At 40.4% G+C, this 15,830-nt stretch overlaps 1 protein-coding gene across 1 annotated transcript in view; it reads left to right on the forward strand.

Annotated features, from left to right (window-relative positions):
* Positions 1-15,830, forward strand: part of ascc3 (activating signal cointegrator 1 complex subunit 3) — a 283,422-nt gene that overhangs the window by 236,853 nt on the left and 30,739 nt on the right. The window contains exons 31-34 of the mRNA XM_062991400.1: positions 2,040-2,177; positions 4,305-4,425; positions 4,506-4,638; positions 5,942-6,067. Coding sequence (XP_062847470.1) covers positions 2,040-2,177; positions 4,305-4,425; positions 4,506-4,638; positions 5,942-6,067 — 518 coding nt within the window. The remainder of the gene's footprint in view (positions 1-2,039; positions 2,178-4,304; positions 4,426-4,505; positions 4,639-5,941; positions 6,068-15,830) is intronic.

Here is a 15,830-nt window from a genome sequence, read left to right on the forward strand (position 1 = left end):
CAGTGACACTGACATGGTGGTGGTGTGTTAGTGTGTGTTGTGCTGGTATGAGTGGATTAGACACAGCAGCGCTGCTGGAGTTTTTAAATACCATGTCCACTCACTGTCCACTCTATTAGACACTCCTACCTAGTTGGTCCACCTTGTAGATGTAAAGTCGGAGACGATCACTGATCTATTGCTGCTGTTTGAGTTGGTCATCTTCTAGACCTTCATCAGTGGTCACAGGACGCTGCCCATGGGGCGCTGTTGGCTGGATATTTTGGTTGGTGACTATTCTCAGTCCAGCAGTGACAGTGAGGTGTATAAAAACTCCAGCAGCACTGCTGTGTCTTATCCACTCATACCAGCACAACACACACTAACACACCACCACCATGTCAGTGTCACTGCAGTGCTGAGAATGATCCACCACCCAAATAATGCCTGCACTGTGGTGGTCCTGTGGGGGTCCTGATCATTTAACAACAGGGTGATAGCGACTAAAAAAGTATGTAGAGAAACAGATGGACTTCAGTCAGTTATTGTAGAACTTCAAAGTGCTTCTATATGGTAAGTGGAGCTGATAAAATGGCTATATACAGTCTTATGCATTTTTCTGATTTTCTATGTGAAATTTGTTCACTAATTCTTTTTTAGGAAACAAACCTACTTATGACATTTTGTTGCAAATGTTGATGTACAGTGTCAAGTCAAATTTAATTGTATAGCACTTTTTACAATGGACATTGTCTCAAAGCAACTTTACAGAATCCAGGACCGACAATCCTTTTAAGCAAGCCGAGGGCGACAGTGGCAAGAAAAAACATCCTTAATATTACAAGAAGAAGCCTTGAGAGGAACCAGACTCAGCAGGGACCCCCATCCTCCTTGTGTGGCCTGAAGACTCATTTGAATGAATTAGACTTACCCAAATCATACATACGTACACAGAAATTATTTAAACTAGAAGTTATAATGGGCGGCACGGTGGCTTGGTGGGTAGCACTGACGCCTCACAGCAGGAAGGTCCTTGGTTCAATCCCCAGGGCGGGGGATCCTGGGTGGTCCGGGTCCTTTCTGTGTGGTGTTTGCATGTTCTCCCCATGTCTACGTGGGTTTCCTCCGGAAGCTCCGGTTTCCTCCCACAGTCCAAACACATGCAGTCAGGTTAATTGAAGACACTGAATTGCCGTATAGGTGAATGAGTGTGTGTGTGTCCCTGGCCATCCAGGGTGTTACTGTGTGCCTTGCGCCCATTGAAAAGCTGGGATAGGCTCCAGCACCAACGCGACCCTGATTGGATAAGCGGTTAAGAAAGTGACTGAGTAAAAGTTGTAATTAGCGAATAAACAAGCAGTTGGAGTTCTTCATTAGTCAGCCCTGTGATAAAGTCTGTAGTGAGTTCTGGACTTTTTCAGCGCAAACACGCCAGGTACCTATCACATCTAGCAGGAGCAGCATTGTTGGCAGTGCCTATTTATTTACTAAATTTACTATCTGATCACCAAAAAAATAACTGTGCTTAAATATTCAACACATGGACATGCCATCTGCTATTTATTCCATTTATGTACCCTACAGACAATGTTTTAACTGTGATATGTGCCACTGTGATAAAACACAGACTTTTACATTTTCATTATTTAGCAGATGCCTTTATCCAAAACAACTTACAGTAGTGTGACAGTGTACAGTTTGAGCAATTGAGGGTTAAGGGTCCTTGTTTAAGGGCCCAACAGCAGCAACCTGGCAGTGGTGAGGCTTGAACCAGCAACCTTCTGATTACTAGTCCAGTACCTTACAACTGCCCTACAACTGCCCTACTTTCATTACAATATTTATTTGAATGTGTCTATTCCCACATTTAGACGTCTTTCCCCCATGTTGTTATTGCTTCTTCCTAGCTTTATAAACACATTATCATTTCTTTTCCTTGTAGACAGCAGTGCCCGATAACGTTTACTATTATCTGAGGCTTAGGTAGTGTAATACTTAAGGAACATGTTGTGTAGTTTACTGAACACATAATATTGTTCTTTTTTTCTTCTTGGCTGTAGATGACAGACATCATCGCTACAGTGAGAGATTCAAACCTGAAGCTGACGCTGGCCTTTGGGATCGGTATGCATCATGCTGGGCTGCATGAGAGAGACAGAAAGACCGCGGAAGAGCTGTTTGTTAACTGCAAGATTCAGGTACAAGACACGACACCACAGTGATGTCTGCAAGAAGCCACTTTGTTTTTATTAGCTGTCTGCCAAGGGGATTAAGTGATGCACAGGTAATTGTTTGCTAGCATCACGGCTACCATCCAAAAAAAAACTTTATGATTTTGTGAAAAAAGGAAACAGATGTCTGGGTCTTCTTTCAGACATGTGCAGTTTTGGCTGGAGATGTACTGGTGATTCAACCTCTAGAATCTAAAACCCCAGAGTTAAACTGATAGGTAGACTGGGAAGAGTAGTTTGTTTGGTTTGTGACCTTGTGCACTTGGCGGGTGGGTATTTACCACCCTGGGTAAGATGCCATTTAAGCATGTGACTTAAATCATTAGCACAGCAAGAAGACAGCAGGAGGAAATATTGCTCTAGGTGAACGGGGTTTTTTTTTCCTGTGTGGAGTTTGCATGTTCTCCCTGTGTCCACGTGGGTTTCCCCCGGGTGCTCCGGTTTCCTCCCACAGTCCAAAGACATGCAAGTGAGGTGAACTGGAGACACTAAATTGTCCATGACTGTGTTCGATTTAAACTTGTGAACTGATGAACCTTGTGTAATGAGTAACTACCGTTTCTGTCATGAATCCTAATAAACAAACAAACAAACAAAACTGGTTTTTGGTGGGCAAATGTTATTCTGAGTAACATTTGTTTATTATTATTTACCTTACCTCTTCAGGGTGGCATGGTGGTTCGGTGTGTAGCATTGTCGCCTCACAGCAAGAAGGTCCTTGGTTTGATTCCCAAGTGGACCAGTCCAGGACCTTTCTGTGTGGATTTTGCATGTTCTCCCCGTGTCTGTGTGTGTTTCTCCCAGGTGCTCCAGAAATGTAGATACAAAATTGTCCATGACTCTATTTGACATGAACTGACTGGAACTGAGGAGTCTTGTGTAACCAGTAACTACCTGTTCTTTCATGAATATAACCAAAGTGTAAAACATGACGTTAAAATCCTAATAAATGAATAAATAAAAATAAATGAACCCCACCTTCATGTACAATTCTAGTAATGCAAGTAAAGTCGACCATCCATTAAGAATCCAAATTTCTCAAGTGTTGTGCTCAAGTGGAAAGATGCCTTAGGCAAGCAAACAAACAAAAGTGTTGCCAAATGTGTTGGATTTGCAATTTGTCAGGCATTATTATGTGTAACTGGTCTTTTATGTGTTAAAAGTGCACAACCTGGTAATATAGCAAATGCTGTATGACCAAAAGTATTTAAAAATCAAATGCTACTAAAATAAAGAGACCTCGATGTGATCTCTTCAGCTATAACAACGGTCACTCTTCTGACAAGGCTTCTCACATGACTTTAATTTATGTATGTGTGAATTTGTACTCATTCAGTTTAAACAGCATTTGTATTGCTGGGCCCTGGTGTTGGTCAAGAAAGCCTTAGTTGGTGTTCCAGTTCATTTCTAAGCTTTTCAGTGGGGATGAGGTCAGGGCTCTGTGCAGGACACTGGAGCTTTCTTAAACTGAGCTTTTCTTCATGTCCTTATAGAGCTTTGTGCACAGGGGTACAGACATGCTGGAACAGGAAAGGGCCTTCCTTAAAGTGTTGCTGCACAGTTAGCACATAATTTCTTATAAATTATTGATTTTTTACACCTGTTTCTTAATTGATGTGGCTAAAAAACATGAATTCAAAAGTTAGAAGGGGTGTCCTAATACTTTTGTCCACATAGTGTAACATCAAAAAAGCTGTTCAGCTTAAATCCATTAAGAATCCAGATTCCTCAAGTGTTGTGCTATATTGCCAAAAGTATTTGGACACCTGAACGTGAGCTCGTTGGACGGCGCATTGTAGAAACAGTGCTATTAAAATAAAGTGACATCTATGTGATCTTTTCAGCTAGGACAACATCCACTCTTAAAAAAGCTTTTCATATGACTTTGAAGTATGTCTGTTTGAATTTGTGCCCATTTATTCTAAAGCTGACAGCATTTGTACAGCTGCTAAAATGCTAAACTAGGACATTCCCAGTAAAGGTAACCTGGTCTTTACCTGGAGTTTTTTTGGCTATGGTATATGCATCCTGTTCAAACAGAAAATTTTGCAGTGTCTCCCTTAAACTGTTCTAATTCTTTTACTTATCTAAAAGGTCCTGATCGCCACTAGCACTCTCGCCTGGGGAGTAAATTTCCCAGCCCATCTGGTGATTGTAAAGGGTACAGAGTACTACGATGGGAAGACTCACCGCTATGTGGATTACCCAATCACAGGTAAAAACTGCTCACGCTCGTGTATGACTGGTTACTGCTTACACACAGATCTGTTTCACCTTCTGTCACTGTTTCTGTAGATGTTCTGCAGATGATGGGGAGGGCAGGGAGACCTCAGTTCGATGACCAGGGCAAAGCTGTCATTCTAGTACATGACATCAAGAAAGACTTCTACAAAAAGTTTCTCTATGAGCCGTTCCCCGTCGAGTCCAGGTGAGTACAGCATTTAAACTGAACGCGTGTTGGAGTAAAAGAAGTAAAGTAAAAGAAATGTATGCCACCCAGATACAAAACTTAAAACTGCACATTTCTGACTGTGTAAAAATCACATTTAATAAATAAAATCAAAATTTTTAGTCATTTGCAGTCAATTACAGGTTGAACTGGTCTTACTGGTTAAACCTCCAGGTTATGCAGTGCGATACAATAAAACAAATGAAAAGAAATACACCTAAAGAACATGTTATAAAATAGCTTTTGGCTTATAATTTAAATAATTTTAATTCATTATAATGTAGCTGTAGTTTTTTACTGCCATATACACATTATAAATTACGCATAGCACTTTACTATGTGTTGGTACACATCTAAATTCCACAGAGTTGTTATAGTTGTTAAAGCAGTGATTCATAAATGTTTCACCAATATAAAAAAAATACAAATTTATTTATATTTGATGTTTTGGAACTGCATAGGGCATTTTTTATTGTATTTTGCACTTCATAATGCACCACAGACCAATAAAACTAGCATAAAACACTGATCCCTGCTATGAATATCACAAATGTGATAACATGGCATTATAAAAACAATCAAACAAACATAATCCACATAAGGTGCTCTGGTGTTGCAGGGGTAGATTGCGCTGCTGTTGGGCTCAAGAGTTCGAATCCCTAGCGGTGCTATGGGCAGGTTAGGTTATATCTTTATATATGGAGGTTGAGAAGGTCGAGGCCCTGCGACATATCGGCACCTTGTCTGCATTATGCCTAGTGATTTTGGGGAAACCGGACCCACTGTGACCCTGACCAGGATAAAGTGGCGGTAAAAGGTGAAACAATTGTTCACTTTTATCACTTGAAATGGCGCTGAAATGAATAGAATAGAATAGAATCTTTATTGTCACTATACAGAGGTACAATGAAATTTTGTATGGCATCTCTCCAATAGAGGTAATAGCAGCAGTACAGAAAACAGTAGCAGTAAAAATCATGCACCATGTTATCATTAAGAGGCAGGTCTGGGCACCCACGCCCTGCAAACTGTGGTTTGTCAGGATGAACATGATGTGTATGATTAATACTTTTGTCCATGTAGTGCAGGTCTATTCTAAGCTACTTTAAAAAATCAGAATGACCAAAGAACACCTTCCAAATGATTACAAATGATGATTTTATTTATTAATGTAATTTTTACATAATCAGAAATGTACAGTTTTGAATCTTTTTTGGGTGGCACACATTTCAGTTTCACATTTCTGTAGTTAATCTGGATTCCTGCTGTTATTCTGTTCTAGTTTGCTTGGTGTGCTGTCTGATCACTTGAACGCAGAAATAGCTGCAGGGACCATTACTTCCAAGCAGGATGCGATGGATTACATCACCTGGACGTACTTCTTCCGTAGACTGGTCATGAATCCCAGGTAGGTAATCTTTTTTTTTTTTTTTTATCTTGGTGAAGATTGCCGTGGGTCAAGTCTAAAACACTGGGCACGAGGCAGGAACACTCCCTGGACAGGGCGCTAATCTGACCTGCTTGGGGCAGCACGGTGGCTCAGTGGGTAGCACTGTCGCCTCACAGCAAGAAGGTCCTGGATTTCGATACCCAGGTGGAGCGGTCCGGGTCCTTTCTGTGTAGTTTATTTGTCTGTGTGGGTTTCCTCCGGGAGCTCCGGTTTCCTCCCACAGTCCAAAGACGGGCAAGTGAGGTGAACTGGAGATACAAAATTGGCCATGACTGTGTTTGATATTAAAAACTTGAACTGATGAATTTTGTGTAACCAGTACCCACCTGTTCTGTCATGAATGTAACCAAAGTGTAAAACATGATGTAAAAATCCTAATAAATAAATAAATCCTACTAACTACACTGATAAAACCACTGGAATTTGTTATAATCAATAATCAATCATTTGTTATAATCAATTTGATTCCAAACTTAACTGTACACACCTGGTTGACTATGATAATGAACCTCATTCAAATCTATTTAGTTGTCGACCAATCACAGGTCCATGGTATGGGCTCACCGTAGTTTAGTCCAAACGGAGATTGGAACGTCTTCTCACTGACGTATTTTGTACTGTGTTGCCATGGCGACTTCATGCTAGTGTTGAGTCCATCCCGTCGTCCACTCTGAACATTAAAAACCCCCGATCTAAAACATCACACAGACACATGCACACACCAACAAGCTCATCCTCGGTGCAGAGGTCGTATAGGGCAGCATACACATCTGCTCTGAATTGTAGATGATGATTCCAGAACATTCCACACTGCTGGCATTTGCACGCCTGTCAGCTCACATTAAACATTTAGGAACCACTGTGCCCTCAGTGATGTAGCCAGAACTGGCCAAAGCGAGGCTGGAGGGAGCGTCCGACCTCAGCTATGTTTAACTCCAGCGCTTCTCGTAAAGAGGAATCATAAATAACACGATGGTTGATTGTAGGCAGATACTACAGCTGTTATTTGCTATTACTTGATCAGATAATTGATTTTATACAACAGTTTTGTGAAATTTACTTAAATATAATTAAAAATAATGCAAAGAAACCACAATGTTTTTATATGGCCAGTTTCTTCTAATAGAAATATTACTCCACCAAGAGACTTGTTGCTACACAGCAAAATACTATAATGCATTTTTAATGTGTAGCACTTATAAATAAAAAAAAATAGTGTTTAACAGGCATGGCAGGAGCACTGATCTGTTTGATTAGATTTTCATAACTTTCTCTAAATTCTTTATTGATATAAATCTATTCTACAGAGTGTCCCTAAGATCTGGATGCATAAGAAATATCGCTATATTTACTGTAACTAACTATATGTTTACTAACACACACATACATATTACATCAGGGCAGCACAGTGGCTGGAAAGGACGGCACGCACATACATATTGCATCAGCGCGGCACGGTGGCTAAGTGGGTAGCACTGTCACCTCACAGCAAGAAGGTCCTGGGTTCGATTCCCAGGTGGGGCGGTCTGGGTCCTTTCTGTGTGGAGTTTGCATGTTCTCCCCATGTCTGCATGGGTTTCCTCCAGGTGCATCATATTGCATCAGGGCGGCACGGTGGCTAAGTGGGTAGCACTGTTGCCTCACAGCTAGAAGGTCCTGGGTTCGATCCTCAGGTGGGGCGGTCCGGGTCCTTTCTGTGTGGAGTTCGTTCTTCCCATGTCTGCATGGGTTTCCTCCGGGTGCTCCGGTTTCCTCCCACAGTCCAAAGACGTGCAAGTGAGGTGAATTGGAGACACTAAGTTGCCCATGACTGCGTTTGATATAACCTTGTGAACTGATGAATCTTGTGTAATGAGTAACTACCGTTCATGTCATGAATGTAACCAAAGTGTAAAATCCTAATAAAACAAACAAACAAACACACTTATTGCATCACAAATAGTGAAAAACTCATTTAATATTCTATTAAAAGAAAATGTTGTTGAAAAATGTATTGAAAATATGCATTTTGCCTATGTGTCCAGACTTTAGGGACACCCTGTATATAGTCATAACTACACACTATGCGCTTAATTTTGTCTAGCAGCTCTTAAGTCTGTATTTACAGTTTTCTTTAATTTTTTTCAAGGTTTTTCCCTTAGTTGTGTTTTTGTTGTTTATCACCTTTCTTTCATACTGCTGTAACAAGCTAATTTACCCAATGGGATCAATTATTATCTTTTATCTTTACATTTACATTTTTGGCATTTAGCAGACACTTTTATCCAAAGCGACGTACAGTATTGTGACAGTATATTGTCTAAGCAATTGAGGGTTAAGGGCCTTGCGCAAGGGCCCAAAAGTGGCAACCTGGCAGTGGTGAGGCTTGAACCAGCAACCTTTGGATTACTAGTTCAGTACCTTAACCACTAGATTACAACTACTACAATGATAGTAGTCATAATTAAAAAATACATAATAATAATATCAAACACTGAAAAGTTGAAAGAATAAATAAATAAAACCAAAAACAAATAGGCTAAAATTGCTGCACTATAAGTGTTAGCACTTAGGAAATTTTTTATTTGTTCCATTCCATTTAGGAAGCGGCGTCATGGGCAGGTTTATTGCAAACGGCTGCAAGTAAATTTAGCTAACAAACCTAATTTGCAATGATGGTTGAATAAGTTTTATTGGAACTGTACATACATGGATGATTTAACTCCATATTTTTGTTATGTATTTAATTTCATTTACATTTTACCACCATTTTATCTTGGTCAGGTCATAGTGGGTTCAGTTTCCCCAGAATCACTGGGTACCAATCGCTCACAGGGCCACAAACCCCCCACCTTCTTTTAGACAAAACCAATCACATCTGTATATAGATGCACGACTGGTTGATAGCACCACTGGGGTTCGAACCCTGGATCCCAGCAGTAGTGAGCTAGCTTATTTTTTTTAGTGTTTTATTTAATTAATTACATTTTTAATTCAATGCACTTAAAATCAAGAACTGCATATAAAATGTGGCACATACTTTACTTACCTGCCATATGTTTATGAGATTAAACCACAGCCTTTATATTTTACTGTGACTGCTCTGTGTGTGTGTGTGTGTGTGTGTGTGTGTGTGTGTGTGTGTGTGTGTGTGTGTGTGTGTGTGTGTGTGTGTGTGTGTAATCAGCAAGAGATTATTTGTGTGAGGCAGAACAGGAAGTCATGTTCTGGGACTCGTCTTTATCTCTGTCCTCTGTGCCTTTAAAGCTGCAGCATGTTGAATCGGTCACCTTGACACCAGCTATTGCTCATCAGCAATGATTCAGTGCTGTAGACAGAGCCGCATGCTCTTTCTGTGGGTAGGAGAGGAGAGCGCGGGCCCCCGGAGGTCTCATAAAGAGTGCCGCTAAGCACCTCGGCACTGTCAGGGGCCAAATGCCCATAATGATAATGGCAACGCCTTAATCACATATAACCATGTTCACAGGCAGTCTCACAGCGCACGGCGAATGCAGCCCATTACTCATTCTACCGTCGCTCTGCCCTGTTACCCAGCCTGTAGCCACCAAGAGAAATGATGATGATCTGTCACTTTAATGCTCAACATGCTTTATAAACAAGGCACTGCACTGCTGCTTTTGGAATTGTATATACACAGGTTTGGGGTAAATACTGATCACACTTACTAAAGGTGATTAATGTATTTTATTACAACGAATACGTGATAATGCATAGAATAGAATACGTGTAAATTCTATAAATGTTTAGAATACTTGTCAATGTTATTAGCAGGGGCTGTTCTGGGTTCTAATGTGTCAGCCTGCAACCTCAAACACAATGAATAGCAGAACAAAACAAGAGTATATACACTGATCAGCCATAACATTAAAACCACCTCATTGTTTCTACACTTACTGTCCATTTTATCAGCTCCACTTACCATATAGAAGCACTTTGTAGTTCTACAATTACTGACTGTAGTCCATCTGTTTCTCTGCATGCTTTTTTAGCCTGTTTTCACCCTGTTCTTTAATGGTCAGGACCCCCACAGGACCACCACAGAGCAGGTATTATTTAGGTGGTGGATCATTCTCAGCACTGCAGTGACACTGACATGGTGGTGGTGTGTTAGTGTGTGTTGTGCTGGTATGAGTGGATTAGACACAGCAGCGCTGCTGGAGTTTTTAAATACCGTGTCCACTCACTGTCCACTCTATTAGACACTCCTACCTAGTTGGTCCACCTTGTAGATGTAAAGTCAGAGACGATCGCTCATCTATTGCTGCTGTTTGAGTTGGTCATCTTCTAGACCTTCATCAGTGGTCACAGGACGCTGCCCACGGGGCGCTGTTGGCTGGATATTTTTAGTTGGTGGACTATTCTTAGTCCAGCAGTGACAGTGAGGTGTTTAAAAACTCCATCAGCGCTGCTGTGTCTTATCCACTCATACCAGCACAACACACACTAACACACCACCACCATGTCAGTGTCACTGCAGTGCAGTGGAGAGTCCTGACTATTGAAGAACAGCATGAACGGGGGTTAACAAAGCATGCAGAGAACAGATGGACTACAGTCAGTAATGGTAGAACTACAAAGTGCTTCTATATGGTAAGTGGAGCTGATAAAATGGACAGTGAGTGTAGAAACAAGGAGGTGATTTTAATGTTCTTGCTGATCGGTGTATATTAAACATGAATTACTTGCATAGTTAAAAAATAATACCTCAATAGCTATAGTTGCAATATTAAGTCTGAACACCCTTATTTAATTACTGCCCAACCATATATAAAAGTTAGCAAAATGTATAATGTATTATTGGACTTTACCTCTAAAATGCAGAGAAGTTTGGAGCACTATTTGTATAAAGCGTACCTGACCCTTCTTTGAGAAGAGAAGTCTTGCCAGACATGCCATTTTTCAGAGCTGATTGGCTAAATAGCCCAAGCTGTGGTGGAAGGAAGGCCAACAGTTTGTTTGAAACTTGTTTCAGAAAGGTTATTATTCATCCTGAGCTTGTTTTTCACTTCACTTTCTTTTCTTTTTTTTTCTTCTTTTTTTTCTAAGACTGTTATTGATGTAAATGTATTTGGATCACACAGGTCCATTTATGTGTGCCTGAGACAGGAAAGATTTTTCATGATGAGTAAAATTGGGACAGTGATGGTCTTCATTTGAACTCTAAGGTACTTGCAGGTCTACATAATCTGTACACAATTTCTGAATCAGTATTATGTACATTTGTTATGACAATCAGTGCTGTTATAATTTTGATGTGTGTTATTATTAATCCTTTAAGTCTTTAACAAAGATGTTTGTGGTTTATTTTTTATTCACTGTGGTCTCTTGCAGAGATTAGTCGCACACACAGCGACTTCAGACTCGACTTGGACTCGTTTCAAATGACTCGGACTCATAACTCGCAAAAAAATGACTCGTAAACAACAAGAGTCGTTAGCATGTGTTAACATTAGTTACGTGTGACAAATATATATATTCCAACGTCGATCCAACATCATTCTGATATTCTGTAATATTCTGCTCTGTAATAATGCTCCGGCGGTCTTAACCCACAACGCACGCAATGGGTAAATGTTACAGCCAGCTTCCGGCGTAGTGATGAAGCGTCGCTCCCTACTCCCTACACAGTTTGAAGTTCACTTCATTTAAACATTTTCGTTACCTTTGGATTGGAATCTCACTTAAAATGGTGGAATACCCTATGTAGTGCACTTCACAGAAACAACTGGGGTGAAAGGAACGCTCCTACAGAATTGGTGCTAATGGTTGAAAGAGCGCTTTTCTGAACCAATCAGACCTTCTTATTTTAATTTTTAAGAAATGCTGTTATTTGCATTTATTCAGTTTGTGTCACACAGATGATTGTCAGTAAAACGCTTGATTGGCTTTCTAACGAGTTTGTGTTTTACTTCACAACGGGGAAAAATTTGGAGGTTCACACTTCATAGGAAACAATGGCATTGTATTTTTATATAGATTTTAACAGTTTTATAATTGTATTTCAGTGTTTTTATATTCAATTTGTGTTATTTCCAGTGTATAAGTATTAAAATCAACCTCATTATTTTACATTAGCCTAAAATATATGCAGTTCCACGAGACCATGGAACGCATTAACAGGTTTCCCAAACATCCTTATGGGAAAAAATACCTTGAAACTCAATGTCTTTAAAACTCAACGCAATCAGGTACCACTGTATTCTTTTTAATGAGACACACTAGTTCCTAGCCTTTAAATAACATGGGTTTTTTAGTTAGTTAATCTGTGGGAGTTAAAAATAGAGTTATTATATTTTCCACATTGTACGCAACCTGAATTTGTGTGCTACAATGCATGTAAACAACATACAGGTCACTACTATGCTATGTGACTGTGCTGTCTGGACATACTGTGAAGGCTGCGCCAACTACTTCTCCGTCCAGCCTTTGTGAAGTAAACACTATCTTTGACTACAATCGGGCTTCTTGGCTCGCCTTACCTCTTCTGGTGTCAAATGCTGCTTATTGGGAATATTCACAGCATCTGAGCCCCATGGAGCCCCATCTGATGCCGGGTCCTACTGAAATGCCGTATAGACTTTAGCTTCCAGGCAAACTTTATCCTGGTCAGGGTCACAGGGCAGGGATACACTCTGACCAGGGCTCCAATCTATCACAGGACATCACACATTCACTCACGTACTTACAGCCATGCATGTTTTTGGACAGCTGTGCCACCAAAACGGCTGTCTTGGAGACATCAGCTATCATTGTTGCTTCACGTAAATCGTCTCTAGATGTGTAAGTGGATTAATAGAAATGTGTCTCTGTGAGAGATTGTCATTTAATGACACACTTGCAATGCATTTTTCCCAATTCTTCACCCAATCTAGTCATATCCAATTACTTCCTCCACTGCTGCTGACCTCCACTCCTGACTCAGGAGAGCTGTGACTAGCACACGCTCCCACTGACCGCTTCTTTTTACCTGCATGATAGGGGTTCATATGGGGATCTGTATTGCGTACAGAGTCAGGCACCGACATGTCAGAATACAATTCAGGTCAGCATTATTGGCAGTGGCTGTCTTCATTATCCTCCGGCTCTGTGCAGTCGCCATCGATCAGCCAGCAGAGGTCGTAATTGCAGCAGTTATAAAGAATCCCTTCCGGCATTGCCATTCTCGGACGAGCCAGTTCGTTGTTCGAATAGGCGGTCGGCCAGCTGGTAGCAAAGCTGAGATTCAGAGATGTTAGCTCTGGTGTGCTTGCATGTTTTACCGCTGTGCCACCAGATGTTTCTGAATGGACCAAATCCACTATGACGCTGACCATTATGAAGTGGTTTGTTAAAACTAATGAATGATTTTATTTGTGTGTGATTGTTGTCGTGTTGCCATTGTGTAAGTGGATTAAAGTCTGGAGTAAAATATCTGCCTCACACCACACACAAATAGATTATTTTGGTTTACTTCACTCTCCTTGATTATTTTAGGGTGAGAAAAATGTTTTTGGGTTATTTTTTAGATTTATAATGTCAATTTAAGTTAGGACACCTGCACTGGGTGGAAGATTTGGTTCATGGGGGAAGGGGGGGGTAATGGCAATGTGTGTAAAGTAGGGGTTTAAATAATTGACAAATGCATCAATAACCATGCAACTGTGTTACTGAACTTTAATAAATCAGCAGCTACTTTTAACAAGACAACTTACAAATGCATTTATGGTCGGATAATCTTATTTACACTCAGTTTCAGCTTTTAGCCATAAACAATAATAACAACGAATAAAACAGGACAGTGGTAGCTCAGCGGTTAAGGTACAGGACTAGTAATCAGAAGGTTGCAGGTTCAAGCCTCACTACTGCCAGGCTGTCACTGTTGGGCCCCTGAGCAAAGCCCCTTAACCCTTAATTGCTCAAACTGTACTCAATTAGAATTGTAAGTCGCTTTGGATGAAAGCGTTTGCTAAATGCTGAAAATGTAAATGTAGAACAGTTCATCAGTAGAGCTATTTTGACAGAATGTGGTGCTACCATGGCATTAACAATAACCTCTATCTTAATACGCACATTTAGAAATATCACCGCTGTTTCAAAATCAGGGAAAGACCTTTTAACAAGGCAGATGTGCTGTCCATTGATCTGTAGCTGTTGTGATGCTTTTTGGTGTGAAATGCAAAAACTCCCTCTGCAGCAGTAACACCATCTACCTGACGAACTCTCTCCTTTAGCTGCACTTTTGTGTTTTGCTGAACTGGCACCTTTATTGGACACTTTGCAGGTCATGCATTCTGCTTTTCAAGGATCCCGACCGAGACGAAAACATGGATTATTTATGGAATTTGTCTGTGAATTTTAATTTGCGCTTGGGCATTTTTAAGAGAAGTGTGAGAAGGCAGGATCTAAAGTGAAATCAGTGCAAAACCACACAAAGAATAGCGCACACAGACTACAAAAGCCGAATCCCGGACACTAATTTAAGGTCCTCATCATGTGTAATGTGTGTAATCTTGGTTTTTCAGTCATGTCAGAAAATAGAAACCTTTTATTGGCCAAGTGGGCAGTGTAACTAACAGAGTAGTTAAATAGACTAATCAATCAAACATCCAGGACACGCACACAGGTGTTTGTCTGTGACATAGCGGGACTAATAACTGTAATTCAGCAGTAAATAATGCACTGAATCAGTTAGGCCTTTTAAATAGTATAAGTATTAACATACTGCACACATGTACCTCATTTTACGATATCGCTTGCTGGAAAAAAAAGTGCCGTCTTTTGCCAAATACATGCTTCTTTCATTTACGGCGCTTCACTTGAGATTCATGCGTTTACACACATGCACACGGTCTCTTAGATGTTCGGTGTAAAATGAAGTGCATAGCTGTGGGATAGTTGTGTTCTTTGCTGCTGGCTCATATGCTAGCTTTTACATGCTGAACAAAACATGGAAGTGATTTACGCTCTGCTGTGTCAGCCGGCCTGCATCCCATAAGCTTGTAGTGATTTGCTGGAGGAGACACGGTAAAGCTTGTTTTTTTACCAAGTATTCGTCGTGATAGAATTAGTCATTACTATGGTAATGTTTATTGATCCAGAAATCAATAGACCATAAAGAACACGTGCAGTATTTCAGTTTAATGTGAACAACCTCTATTAGAAGTCTATTAGAAGTTTGGAAACACCTTGTCTTTTTTTTTCTTTTTCTGAGTATTTTGGAGGTCTATCACTCCCAAATCCACCTAAAAGCATAGAATATACGAGGGTTCTTCAAAAAGTTTCCCCACTTTTTTTACTTTATTTTCTAAGAATTTTAAAAACAGGTAGAACTGCGTATTTCTTGTATTTTACATAAAATGAATAACTGGTAAGTGTAATGATGCATGAGGTATAGTTTCAGTGTAAAGATTAAATAGTAATGAAATTATTAAATAGTAAAGTAAACAGAAAGGACCCGGACCGCTCCACCTAGAAATCGAACCCAGGACCTTCTTGCTGTGAGGCAACAGTGCTACCCACCGAGCCACAGTGCCGCCCAGAAAATAATAACAGAGAAAATATACACCGAACAGGCATAACATTATGACCACCTTCCTAATAGTGTGTTGGTCCCCTTTTGGCTGCCAAAACAGCCCTGCAACTGTGATCCACTGTGTATTCTAACATCTTTTTATCAGAACCAGCATTAACTTCTCATCTGTTGGATCGGACCACACGGGTCAGCCTTTGCTCCCCACGTGCA

Source organism: Trichomycterus rosablanca, chromosome 3 (assembly GCF_030014385.1).
Source record: "Trichomycterus rosablanca isolate fTriRos1 chromosome 3, fTriRos1.hap1, whole genome shotgun sequence".
Classification (NCBI taxonomy): Eukaryota; Metazoa; Chordata; class Actinopteri; order Siluriformes; family Trichomycteridae; genus Trichomycterus; species Trichomycterus rosablanca.